Genomic DNA, 13,824 nt, shown 5'->3' with positions numbered 1-13,824 from the left:
GCCTGATCTCCTGGTGGTCTCCTATCCAAATACTGATGGAGTTTGACCCTGCTTAGCTCCTTTCAAGATTAGCCCAGAGCAGCCTGCTGCCTCCCTCTACAGAGGCCTGCACTCCAGTTGTGATTTATAAACCCATTTTAAAATAATAAAAATTAATTATAACATCACAAGAGCCACAACACCTTTTGTCGTCATGAAATCAATCTTTAGCTGATCCTTTTAAAAACCTGTTTTTATAACGAGTCCATCAATGAGTCAAATAGGAGTTTTTTTAAACTGTTAATGGCTTCTTGAGTAAACACTCAACAAATCCTCAGTTTGCACATCCTGGAGCTAAATCTGTTTGGAGGTGCTGCTTGCAGTAAGAAATCAAGTACAGTATCATCTGGAAAAAAAAAAGATGTGCATTTTGCCTGGAAAACCACATTGTTTACATGTAAAGTCATGCAGATTTCTTGGTTAGAATTCCTGGAATTTATCATCAAAGTTTTTGTTAACTGATAGTCCTGATAATTTTTTTTTTTTTTAATCGTATGGCATAGCAGTTCGGTGTTTATGCTGCTTTTTTCTTGCTGGGAAATCCTTGTGAGGTCCAGCAGCCAGATGTGTAGACTCTTTAGCCGTGACAAGTCACGTTGCCCGGAGTGCACCAGGAGGAGGCTGGTCTCCATTGCACAGAGTTGGGCTGAGCGAGAGGGACTGGCCCACAGTGACCCAGCCGGCTTTCATGCCCAAGGCAGGACTAGAATGATAGAGCTTTATTCTCTGTTGGGCAAAAAAAAAGGAAGTGATGGTTTCTCTTAATACCACACCAGTTTGTACGCAACAAAGATAGGAAATGTCCCCCCCCCCCCGCCGCCCCCCAGGGCATAGCACTGATAGCATCAAAGGGGGAAGGACGGAAAGGCATTTTTGGCCTTAACCCACCAACTTTAAAGAGTTTTATTCTTTTAAAAAAATGCATCTTTCCTTTGGCATTCATTGGCAAGACTTGAAAGGCTGGAGACAGGGAAATAAATGCAAGTAGCTGGTAGACTTTGAATTCCCGCCCAGCATTACAGAACCCTGGCTGGACTGTCATTTCACACACCTTTCCATCTCAAGACTGTCTCTCATCCGAGCCGATCGAAAACAAAAACTTTTCCACATTTTCTTTTGAAGAAAGACGCATCTGGCCTCCTCCACACAACCTCTGCAGGATTGAGCCCTCATGAGCAGAATCTGTTCTGTTTTGCAATTTTTTTTTTCTGTTCTCATGTCGAGGGAAGGGTCAGAGACACAGGGGGCCACCTTGTCTTCTTCCATGTCAACGATGGTGGTGGTGGGGGCTCCTGCTGGAATTGCCTTCTGGCATCCTGGTGTGTCTTCTCTGACCTCATCAGAAGAATGCGCCCATCTGGGAAACACCCCCCCCCCAGCAGGGAGGGGTTTCATGGAGAGACAGCTGGCAAGAACAACGTCTGCAATAGTTAGGGAGCAGAGCCCATCCAGCTGCTGCTATCAGTGCCAAAGAACACCCAAGATTTCTCTTGATTGCCACATGCAGCCTATAAAAAATGCTACCAACCAGTTCCGGCTGTGGGTCTTGGAGCACACATGTGCAATGAACGGTGGCACACTCATGACATCGAGTGTAGCTATGTGCCAGCCAGCAAGGTGCATAGTTATTCTTTCTCAGCTCCCAGGGGACCAAAGGTCCAGATGTCATTCACGGCAAGGTCAAATGAATGACTTCCCGGTGTTCTGTCAGAGGATGTGAGCAGCATCCAGCCAGCGCATTAGGCACTAGCTGAGCTATGAAGCCTGAGCAAGTTCAGGGCTTATGCACTGCCAGTTGCCTGGAGGGGAGGGGGATGAAACCCCCTAGGAACAGACCCCTTCCCTCTGCAACATGTCACGTCAGTGCCCCCATTTCAGCTCTTCTAACTCTGAACATCAGATATTGATTACTGGCAGCCGAAGGGGGCTGTGGAAAAGTAAGGGCAGCTCTCCTGCTGAAGCATCTTTTAAAGCAGATATGCACAGAGACACACAGACACGCACACTCAGTCACTCTTGACACCGACTGATGCTCAGCAGTTTCCAAGACTTCATTTCTGTGCTTCCGTTCAGCAGGGAGCTGTTCCCTTCCCTTCTGCTGACTCCCTGCTTGCAGACAGACATCTGGGTGTTTACGCCGGGACTCCACCCTGCCTTGGACTTACAGCCAGGAGTCCTTTCCCATTAATTCTGTGTGCACGTAGAGAAGCTACTGATGTTCGCCCAGTAAGCAAAAGGCACTCTTCCCATGCTCGGTGGCGGTGCCCAAACAGCTGACTCCCTGAAACTCAGACCCTGTTCCACGTAAGCCCTGGCAGGGCCGCAACTAGGATCTGTGTCACCTGGGGCAAACATAGATTCTGCGCTCATTTTGGCACCCTACCAGCGTGGCGCCCGGGGCACATGCCCCGGTTGTCCCCCCCAGTTGCAGCCCTGGCACATGTCAGCTGCATGGCACAGCGTAACGGGGTTGGACAGTTTGTGACTGAGCTTGTGGTGAGAACCTTGCTGTGATTGCAGCGCATTCTGTGACCAGGGCTTGACGCGAAGCCTGAAGAAGGCTGGTTGGGGCATCGTGTGTGATATGAAACCGTGCCACTGTGTTTTTCTGAACCAGGGTCAAGGGCCACAGTGTTAGGTGACCCAGCCCTTTGTGGGATCTCCCCAGGGGCAAAAGCCCATCACGAACGAACGGGACAAAGGGAGCTAGCCACTTCTTTGGCAGCTACAGTCTCACATTTGCTAACCTCAGAAGTTATGAAAACCTGATTTGGGAGGACAAGGATCACTAAGGGACCCCATTTACACCCCCTCCATGCCAGGACTTCCTCACCCCTCTATTTTCACTGGAAGGTTCCCTCTGTGAAGCGACTCTCTCCAGGACTTTTCCATAGCCTTTGCCTTCTCCCCCCTCCTTTCTGTTTTCCTTCGGTCCCACCCCAGAGACAGCCTGACGGGATGCGCCCCCCTGCCCAACTTCCCGGCTGGCTGCGTTGCTCAGGCACCAGGCAACCCGTTCCCTTTGCAGTGTGGGGTTTGGCAGAGCCTGAAGAATCTCCCATTTCCTTTGCAGTTTGGGAGGAGAGACAGAGAGAGGAGGGAACCAGGGGTGGGGGGAAGAAGGCCGGCCGGCGGTGGAGCTCACCAGAGGCCCTTGCAGGAGCAGGCTGGCAGTCAGAAAGCTCGTTCGTCCCGGGCAGAAGCAAGGAGACGGACACGGCAGAGGGAAGCCAGGTAAGGGGGAATCTGCCCCCAAGGTTGCACACCCCATGTGCAAAAAAGGCTCCCACGGGGCTGGGGCCTGAGGTCCCTTTTCCTTCCCACCCTGCCTCCTGGGGTGCTGGGTTCAGCCTTTCCCAGATTGGGGCCTTCTGGAGGTCTCGATTGCAGCTCCCATCATGCCCAGACAGCCGGACCAGGAAAGATGGGAGCATAGCTCAGCACAAGGCTGGGGAGGGACCGGTTTGGATTCTGCTGAGGCTGCATTACTTTTGTTTTGTGGATCAGAGGCTTCTCTAGAAGGGATGGGCAGGGGTGGGCAAGGGGGATACGGTCTGGTCCGCCCCCTACCCAAAGAAGGAGAGACTTTGCTGGTTGAGCATTGGAGGTCATTGACTGGGAACTCTGTCCAAAATGCATCAAGGAGGGGGATCAAGCAGGGGAAGCAAATGCTTGTATGAGAAAAGGGGCTGCTGCTGTTTATTTCGTCTTTAAGCATGAATGGCTTGGGGCTGCTGAAAGGCAGCCCACCCCCACCCCCCACAGGACCCTCATAGAAAAAGGAAGAAATTCAAATCTTACCCATTTCTGGCATTTCCTTCATTGGTTCTTTAATCTGCAGAGCTTGGTTTTCCCCCAGGTTTCTTAACATCCCCATCCTCACACCCCTGCAAGGTAGGACCTGTGGTGAGAGAGACTAACCAGACTGCTCAAGGATGGTTCAAGGAAAATCGTGGCTGAACCAGAACTGAGGTGGGATCCCTCTATCCTGCTCCAAATTCAGAGTCCTTGTTGGCCCTTCAAGGCCAAGAAACAGACACCGCAAGGGTTCCCAGCATGTTACTTTACTGTTGTAGGGTATAGTAACAGCAGCTTGAAAGCCTGTCCAATCTTCTCCTCAAATACGAAACAAAATCCAGGCGGGATTATTTTGACACTGGCTTCAGCCTCTGGACTGCGTAATTGATTCTCCAAGTCCCTGCACAATGGATCTTTCAGACCTTCCTCTCTAAATCTAAATTCCTTTAGGTATTTAACCAATTTTCTCATGGGCAGCCTTTCGGATCCTCGGAAGAACCCTTCTCATCCTTACACATCAAAGCGGAAGGAGGGAAGAGTGAGGCCAAAAGCGAAAACAACTTATTTATGGCACCATGTTGGTGGTTGAGTGACATTTGAACCCAGGACTTTCTGGCCCACAGCTCACCTTCAGTCATCTATACCAGTGTTTGTCAACGTTGGTAGCTTCAACCCATGCTGTCTGGGGAATTCTGGGAGTCGGAGTCCACACATCTTAAAACTGCCAAGGTTGACAAACACTGATCTAGACAACAGCTCTGGAAGGAAGCCTGTAATATTATTTCCAAGTCCTAATCACTCAACTCTGCTGCCTTTAATGCATTTGCTTGCTGGGTTTTCTCTGGTCCAGCTCATATCTAAACTCATTCTGCTCCTTGTTGCCGTGACTCTTTCATTTGCACAAATGCTTTGCAGGAGGTCCCCACAACAATCCTGTGGGGTAGGTTATTCATATCCCCATAAAAAGGAGATCCCAGACATGGATGCCAGCTGCCCACTTTGGCCAGCAAGGCAGGACGGCAGCTGCTGAGCCATCTGGCAGCCAGGCAGGAAGAGTATGAAGGCCTATCAGCTTATTCTTCATTTTAGGAAGGGGTTGTGCAGCTGAGGGACGTATTCAAGATCTGTCCAGCGGGTAGCAAAGGCAGGTCTTGAATCCAGGCCTTGCAGAGGCAGCTTTGCGCCCGAGAGGATCCACACTGCAGGTTCACCCCAACCTGGAGTGGCTGCTCACAGCCTTTCCAGGAAGCTGAGCCAGGGGTGTGCAGCTGCATGCAACTTGCAGAGGACTCTGCTTTAAAAGTGGATGGCGGGGGGTGCTGTATTGTGGTGTGAAAGAGGTGCCTTAATCCTTTGCCCTTACCCACTGAAGTTTTAACAGAAACGCAAAAAAGAAAAAAGAAAAAGTTAGCAAAGCTTGGCCTCACCCAGCCTTGTCTCTACATGGGGATCCCAGGCTGTACACTTTGCATCGCTGGGTTAAAGGGGATATTTAAACTTGACAAGGAGATACATCTTGAGCTGAAATTCGGAGCATATCCGGCTATGATTTCTTAGGATGTTCAAGGAGGTCTTGGCTGGGACACCAAGCCTGCTTTTCCATTTCTTCATCATCTTGCCCTGTCCTCTTCCCCAAGACCAGTAGCCTGAAACAAAAGACTGCAGACTCCCCACTGCCCCCCCAACTTCCTCCTCCCACCCCAAAAGCCTCTGCCAGCCAGCCCCTTGCATCACCAGCTCCAGCCAGGGGCACGAGGCCCAAAACGCAAAGATTTTGGACAACCGCCCTGCATTCCTGGCCTGTTAGCTAGAGCAAAATCTCAGTCGAGAGCAGTGTTTCTCAACCTTGGCCACTTGAAGACGGGTGGACTTCAACTCCCAGAATCCCCCAGCCAGCTATAGCTATATAGCTGGCTATAGCTGGCTGGGGGATTCTGGGAGTTGAAGTCCACCCGTCTTCAAGTGGCCAAGGTTGAGAAACACTGCTCTAGAGTCTTGGGTCTCCAACAGAGTTCTTGCAACCAGTAGTAGCAAGATAGGAGGCTAGAAGGGGCTGGATTAAGCAAACAGGTTCTGTGGCTCTGGCAGACTAACCGCCTGGGAGACCGGTTGGATGCCCCAGGAGGGGGAAGGAAAAGGGGCCCAGCGCCCCGCGTTAATTCTTAACAGCAAGCTCTTTGCTCCGTGTTCCTTAAGCAAACGCAGCACACGAAACGCAGACATATCCGAGCCCTCGGCGATGCCAAACTTTGCAAGTAGGATATCACGTGGAGGGCGGGGGGGGGCGGGGAATCAAAGATGCCAGCGAGCTCTGATTGGTCCTATGGCTGGAAGGTGTTTGGAACCAGAGGGGGGCTGTGTGCTAAGGAACCCTCATCGGATGCCTCCTCCATCAAACTGTTGAAAATTTCAGTGTTAACTGGGGTGAGGAGAGGCGTGGCTGAAATCCAGCCTGCCAGGAAACCCTTTAAACTCAAACCCGTAGGAGTGGGGAGGATGTCCCCTTGAGGAAAAGGCACTGGGTGTGTGTCTGGACGTACCCTGCTTTTCCTGATTAATTAAGCAAAACCCCTCAAACGCTGCCCAGTAGCCAACTGATTTTTTTGAGCAGAAATCAATGCATCTAGATGTGCAGGCGCACACTCCTTCCTTGTGCCGCGCTGCAGCTCTGCAGAAAGGGAAGGGCTGTTTTCCCACTGCTGGGGAAACCCCACCCCACCCCTGGGCTCCTGGGTCCTAAGTAATGCCTCTCTCCCCCGCCCCCCCCAACTGCTTTAGCAACAGCCACGGCTGAGAAAAGCGCTTGCTTGCCAGAGAGACGGGACGACCCACCCCCTAGGGGTGGGTAGAGATGACCTTGGGAGCTCTCCAACCTTGTGATTCCCCAATTCTTCAGGCCTCAAGAAAATGGAGCAGATGCTCTTCCTCTTTCTTTTCTTCCTCGCCCTGGCCAAGGAGGCTGCCCCATTGGAGGATAACAAGATCCCCAGCCTGTGCGCGGGTCAGCCTGGACTGCCCGGGACCCCTGGAACTCATGGCCACCAAGGATTGCCTGGCCGGGACGGTCGCGATGGACGCGATGGAGCTGCAGGCCTGCCGGGAGAAAAGGGCGAAGTCGGCCAGCCGGGTAAGAAAATTGGCATAAAATCCAGCTGCTTTTCTGCTGGGATAAAGCCCCCCAGGGATTGAAGGACTCTGGAGCAGTTTGGGTCGCATCACTTTATTTTTCCAAATCAGCATGCCGGCTCGATTGGCATTCCGAAAGGCTTCAGCAGTGCCAGGTGCTGGGGACCCACAATCTAAGGAGGGAAATCGGTGTGAAAAAAAAATTATTTTCTGTTATGCCCATGAGCCCAACATGTCCTGAGGGAATGCCTCTGCATCCAAGGACTGGGAAAAAAAATTAAAACAAAAATGTAATGACAGGTTTCCAATATATGAAGGAAGTTTCAAATGAACCTGGAATTGTTATTTAACGTTCATAGTCTTTCCTTCCTTCCTTCCTTCCTTCCTTCCTTCCTTCCTTCCTTCCTTCCTTCCTTCCTTCCTTCCTTCCTTCCTTCCTTCCTTCCTTCCTTCCTTCCTTCCTTCCTTCCTTCCTTCCTTCCTTCCTTCCTTCCTTCCTTCCTTCCTTCCTTCCTTCCTTCCTTCCTTCCTTCCTTCCTTCCTTCCTTCCTTCCTTCCTTCCTTCCTTCCTTCCTTCCTTCCTTCCTTCCTTCCTTCCTTCCTTCCTTCCTTCCTTCCTTCCTTCCTTCCTTCCTTCCTTCCTTCCTTCCTTCCTGGCTCTCCCACATTTAATCCCACTTGAGATGTGTTCTGTCCTCTGCTCTTGGCCCCACCTTCACGCTGCTCTTGCCTTTTCTCCCCAAAGGACTGACGGGCCCCCGAGGGGAGCAAGGCAGCCCTGGCTTCAACGGGCTCCCGGGGGAGAAGGGGGCGCAAGGGGAGTGCGCGGTGGCACCCCGCTCGGCCTTCAGCGCCAAGCGCTCCGAGTCCCGCAGTCCGCCGCTGCCTGACCAGCCCATCGTCTTTGACATCGTCCTGATCAACGAGCAGGGCCATTACGATGGCAACACGGGCAAGTTCCTCTGCCAGGTCCCCGGGCTCTACTACTTTGCCGTCCATGCCACTGTCTACCGGATGAGCCTCCAGTTCGACATCATGAAGAATGGCGAGTCGGTCGCCTCCTTCTTCCAGTTCTACGGCAACTGGCCGAAGCCAACGTCCCTGTCCGGAGGCAGCCTGGTGCGGCTGGAGCCCGAGGACGAAGTCTGGGTGCAGGTGGCGGTGGGCGAGTACACCGGCTTCTACTCCAGCGTGAAAACAGACAGCACCTTCACAGGGTTCCTCGTCTACTCCTACTGGCAAAACTCCCCTGTCTTTGCCTGAGAGGGACTCCTGCCAGGGCCTCCTGAAGCCCCACACTGTGGCCCTGGCTTTCAGCTGCGGCCATGCCTTCCTGCCTGACCCAAGGGGTGCAATGCTCCTTTAGCTGACCTTGTGGGGATTGGGAGGTCCCCTGGTGGCCCAGGGCACTGCAGAGAAGCTGAGGACCCCATTTTGCTCCAGCATCATCCTAATAAGCAAAGGGAGTCCCATTCCACCTCTTTCCTCTCTGACCTCAGAAGCCCTCAAAGGGTGGAGCTGGTACTTTTGGCCAATTCTTTGTCTCTCCGTTGAAAGCGAAAGAGGTTTGACTTCAAATCCCTCTTTTGCCAGGAGGCCCCTTCCTAATTTGAAAGGGTATTAGCGGGAGGGGTGGCAGGAGCTGACATAATCACAATGGTTATTGAAATAATGGTGACAAAACAGAAGAGTGCCATCTGAACCCCAGGGGTACCAATGGCCCCCTGAAAAAGCCTTGGGGTATGGCCCTGTCAGACCTCCAAAAGGTGACTGTGGGGAAAACTGTAGACAATATGAATTGGTGATTCATATTAAGGGTATTGAACTATATTTCCATTTAACTTGAAAACACCCATGTCAATGAAAAGGCAAGTGAAAAGGTTCTTTGGGCCTTGGCTCCACACACGTTTTGGAACGTTGTCCCTGGAATGTGATTCGGAGAATTTGGCTGCTGGCCTTGACTAAAAGTGCAACCCTGCTTTAAAGCCAAGGCAAGGCTGCGTTCACAGAACACGCTTAACCAAGCCTACCTTGGCATGCCAGTCTTGGCTGGGTTCTGCGTATGTCTGCCTCCCTTAGTCTATTGGGCCAACTCAGTCTGGCTAGTTCATGGTTCCACGTTTTGCGCTACCCAGAAAATGGATTAATTCCATAATCAGATCAACTGCATGTGTGAAGGAGCCACTGGGAGGAGTGGGCCTGTTCCCCCATCCTCCTCTCAGTGGTTCTTGCATGTACCGGGTGCGAGCAAGCATTCCGCCCCACCAAAGCTGAAACGGGAGTGCCTTATTTCAACCCTCCCCCCCAGACAGAAAGGTTAGCAAGTTCCCGTGACCACTTTTGATACCCTGAAGATGAACTGACCATCATTGTCCTGGGCTGGTTTGCATTCTCCGACAGCTAGAAAATAAGGGCTGGTTCAGAGACTAAGGCAAAGTTTGCTTCAACCTCCCTGCCCCAGAATAAACCACAAAGGGTTGTGATTGCCCAACCCACTGAAGCCCAAACGAGGCCGGGCTGTCAGGCTGACTAGTATGGCATCGCAGGCGTCGTGATGCATTATGCAAACGTGATGCAATCTGCAACTTCCTCTGCATGATGCCACAATGCATATGATGTCACTTGTCCTCTCCTGCGGAAACCCAGCCTTCAGCAGCATATCGTGCAGAGGGTCCATCCTAACAATGGTCAAGAGGAGATCTGCAAGAGAACTCTTGCCCAATTTGAAGAAATGGCTCCCACCAAGGGTGAGGATTGCTGTACCTGAGCATGAAGGGTTCTGCTCACTAGGGGGCGCCAGGAGCTCAGAATTTCGTTTACCGGCCAGGTTTAACTTTGCAACGGACCTGGTTTATAAGCCAGTTTTGCACCCCATTTTTTTTTCCCCTACGGAGAGATTTGACTCATTTGATTACGTTTTCTGTGTGCAGTGAGTGTTTCTGTGTATACGTTCCTTCTCCCTATCATTCTCCTCTCCTCCCACCTCTCAAATATCTTAAATATAATATAAAGATTTGGAGTGTTTTCAAATGTCTGCCTGAAGAGGGAAGCAAACCACAGTTCCTGGGTGCAAGCTTTTGGCAGCTGGACGGTGAAGGCCATTCAATGAATAGGCATGGCTGAACCCCAGCTTTAAAACAACAGTGGGGGCCCAGAAAGCCCACACAAAATCTACACTCCACACTTCATTGGGTCAACTGTAGCTCCATTTGTACTATATGCAAAGCTTGGTTGGTGTAAACCTTGTCTAATCTTGGTTATTTGGGCACGTGTGTGTGTGTGTGTGTGTGTGTGTGTGTGTGGTTTATATGCTGTGCAAAATCAGCCTGTAGGGCTGGTTTATGGTTCAAGGTTTTGTACAAGCCCAGAAAGTGAGTGATTCAGTCACCAGCTGAAGGGCGTGGTGGAAAAGCAGCCTCATCAGGGTGTCCAGCTTCTTGCACTGCTGACGGTTCAGTATTTTAGATATGAAAATGAGTAACTTCTGGGTAATAAAACATTCTGGCACCTTGGCAGAGCATGGAGCAGAGCAAGGGGAGCCTGAGGGCGGAGCTAAAGCAGACTGGGGCGGGACCAAGGATGGAGCGGCTTAACACCAGGGATGCGGAGCCCAGAGATTCGGGAGGGGTCCAAGCGATGGGATCCAGCTGCTTTTGCTCATTCCACTGAATTTTCACATCACTTTGGAAATCCTAGTGGGGCGGTGGGGATTTCACCAGCTGCCCGGAACATTTCTGAAAGGCTGAACAAGAGTCTAGCAAGGGCCAGCAGCTCTGGACTACGTCAATGAACATTTGCAGTCCTAACAAGTGCCACCTTCCTTTGCACTGTCTCTATTCCTTTTAGGAAAAAAAATAAGCTAGGCGGGAGGCAGACAGCTGATGCAGGAACTCAGTGGTGTTGGGTTCATTCTTCTGCACTGTTAAGAGGCTTTGCCCATAGAAAGCTACGCATGGGGACAGTCCCAGCTCAGCCTTCCTTCGGGGATCAGCCGTTCCTTCCTGTCTGGACTCATATTTTCCAGTGTGAGAACTACAGTAACGCTGGGGGGGGGGGGGAGGTCCTTTATTTTTAGCATGCTTTTTGCATTCTTGCCCAAAATAGACCTTATCCAAGCCACTTTTCCAGATGCTTCTGGAGCTTTCCCAGCTGCTTGCAGAAGTTTCCCAGTGTGAGCTCAAGGGACAGAGTCTCTGAACTTCAGGGCCACATCTGGAGGCTTCCGGGATGCTGGGAGGTAAACCTCACTGCTTCTACCAACTTCTGGTACCAGGTCAGCGTGCAACAGTGTCAGTGCCTGGCACTGAAGATGTGGCCTAGTCTGGCAATGAAACATCTGCAAGAAAACAACCAGGCTCAGAGAGCACCAAGGACTCCACAGTTCAACCCTGAGCTACAGATATTCACTTTGATTGGTACCATATTCTCAGCTACTGCCTCTTTGAGGTGGCCCCTAGATCCTTTTTCTAGGTGTCCTTGCACAAAAACTGCCACTCTCCATCCAGACAGCTCCTCTTCCTTTCAACAGCTCTGCTTCAATCATCCCTTTGAGATCCCAAATCATTAGAATGGAAGATCTTGAAAATCTTCCCCAGGGTTGAGATGTACCACACTTCTACTTAAATTACGATAATTCTTTCTAAATTTGCATCTGACTCAATCGGAAGATATCCCTTTTCTGCAAATCTGTGTCGTCTTTTTCCTGTGCAAAGTAAGCGGTTTGCAGAGCTGGTGGAAGGGCTTAAATAACGTGGGGACCAGTGAAGCAAGCAGGCCTTACAAAGACAGGAACACTATTTCTGAAGAAGAGGGAAATTCCGTTGCTCTTCTTCATAGGGTAAGGCCGTTGGCAGATCTCTACCCCATATTTCTTTACCTCACCCTTTTGTTGACGGGGGAAAAATGGCATTTATGTTAGCATTTGTCAGGCCGAGAAACTGATTTTCATAAGATTGTTAAGCACTCAAGTAGCATTTATTCACCCTGAATGTGACAACCATCAGCCTATTTGAGAAATCTGAATTTAGTTTCTATTTCCTCTGCATTTGTAACAAGATGAGAAATAGGGAAGATGCCCCCAGCCAAACTGGAAAGCTAGCTTGGTTCTGAATACACACACATCCCACCTTAATATGACCTGGTTGGGTTCCTGCATACCTTCCTGGTGGAATTCAAGCTTCTTTCCCGAAAGTAGATTGCAGGTAGTCCTCCTTGAACAACCAATCTTTCAGCTACCATTCAAAGTTACAACAGTGCTGAACAAGTGGTAGTTTTGACCGGCCCTTGAAGTCGTGGCTGTCACAGCATCCCTGCGGTCACGTGATCGCCATTTGCGACCTTCCCTGCCGGCTTCCCACAAGCAAAGTCAATGGGGAAGCCGGCAGGAAGTTGCAAGTCATGGTCATGTGAGGTCCTTGCTTAACAACCTGTGCAGTCCTCGCTTATCGATGGCAACCAGGACAGTCAGAAGTGCCATTGCTAAGCGGTGTAGTCACGTGGTTTTTTAACTTATGACCCTGTCACTTAACAATGGAGTTTCCAGTCCCAGTTAGCATCATTAAGCAAGGACTCCCTGTAAAGACAAATTGCTGATTGTAGGCTTTGTTTCAGTCTGTTCCCTACTTATTTATGGACCTCAGTGACCCCTCAGATCAATGGCCAGTTCAGCATTGGAAGGAAAAGAATGTGTTGTAGAAAGCCACCCAGCACATGGGTTTTGACATAATACTGTTTTTCTCCAGGCATTTGGTAACGGAAGATGGACAGTCTCTAGATACAGATGCCTGTGTTCTGCTATCATAAGCCCAGATGCACAGAAGTTCCCTTTATTTCAGTTTAATGGCCCAGTGAGATTTGCAAGACTGACATTTCACTGACTTGAAGCTGCCTTGACACCCTTTTGACTTGCTCAGCTGGCCTTAATGTATTAGTTTTGGCTTTGTCTCTAGCTACCTGGAACATTTTGGGAAACACAAGATAGACATATATACACAGACAACATACACGCCATTTAATTCTTAACAGCATCTTCCCCTCTCCATTCCAAACACCCTCACAGTGGCCAACAATATCAAGAACAGAAACAACCAGAAACTGAAACCCATAACAAATGAACAATACTGAAAATCCTGCCAGTCCTAATAAGTAATATTTAAGTCATTGAACAGCCTGAAATATATATATATATATAATATAGCAAAATAAATATCAGCAGTTCTGACCTATCCTCCAATACTTGGAGGGTTTGAACTTCGTATGTTCAGACGAAGGCGCGGGTCTCCTTTCCGACACCTGAACAAGTTGATGGCTTCAGTCCAACTGATGGCCCCGAGTGTGTAGATGGTCCCGCCTCTTGGTTATATTAACATCCATACATTGCTTACTTGGCAGCCATGGATATTTATCTTGTATTTATTTTGTATTTTAATTGTTTTAATTGCAATTGTTTTAACTGTTTTATAGTTGTATTGTTGTAAGCCACCCAGAGTCACTTGCTGAGATGGGTGGCTATAGAAATCGAATAAATAAATAAAATAAATAAATGAAGCCCCTGGTCTGGTGCAGATGCCGCTTAGCAAAAATATCTGGCTCCTTGCCTTGCTGCAAGCCTTGTGGCTCAGCTGCTTTCTGCCTAGCTGGGTACAGCCTCATTAGCTTATTCCCTTGCTTTGCACTAAGTAGACAGATCCCACCTCATTTAGAGATCAGAAGACAAGAAGACACCCCAGACCAGGGGCGGGTTGGCTGGGCATCTGCTGCTTTGATGGCTAACAGGCCAACGGAGCTGAAAGCATCCCCACCCTCATTAAAGTTTCCACCTGCTCTTGTCTCTGTCCCCCTCCCTCTACAGCCTGGGCTCCG

The 13,824-nt window shown here is 50.1% G+C and overlaps 1 protein-coding gene across 1 annotated transcript; it reads left to right on the top strand.

The window, feature by feature from the left end:
- The first annotated feature begins 6,736 nt into the window (after nucleotides 1-6,736).
- On the top strand, nucleotides 6,737-8,362 carry C1QTNF5 (C1q and TNF related 5). Its single transcript, XM_063311182.1, has 2 exons — nucleotides 6,737-6,964; nucleotides 7,709-8,362. Exons 1-2 carry the CDS (start codon nucleotides 6,745-6,747, stop codon nucleotides 8,224-8,226), a joined length of 738 nt encoding a protein of 245 aa, XP_063167252.1. The 5' UTR covers nucleotides 6,737-6,744; the 3' UTR covers nucleotides 8,227-8,362.
- Nucleotides 8,363-13,824: the final 5,462 nt, after the last annotated feature.

The sequence above is a fragment of the Candoia aspera genome, chromosome 9 (genome assembly GCF_035149785.1).
Source record: "Candoia aspera isolate rCanAsp1 chromosome 9, rCanAsp1.hap2, whole genome shotgun sequence".
Lineage (NCBI taxonomy): Eukaryota > Metazoa > Chordata > Lepidosauria > Squamata > Boidae > Candoia > Candoia aspera.
The sequence above is the reverse complement of the archived record's forward strand: the minus strand, read 5'-3'. Positions and strand labels throughout refer to the sequence as shown.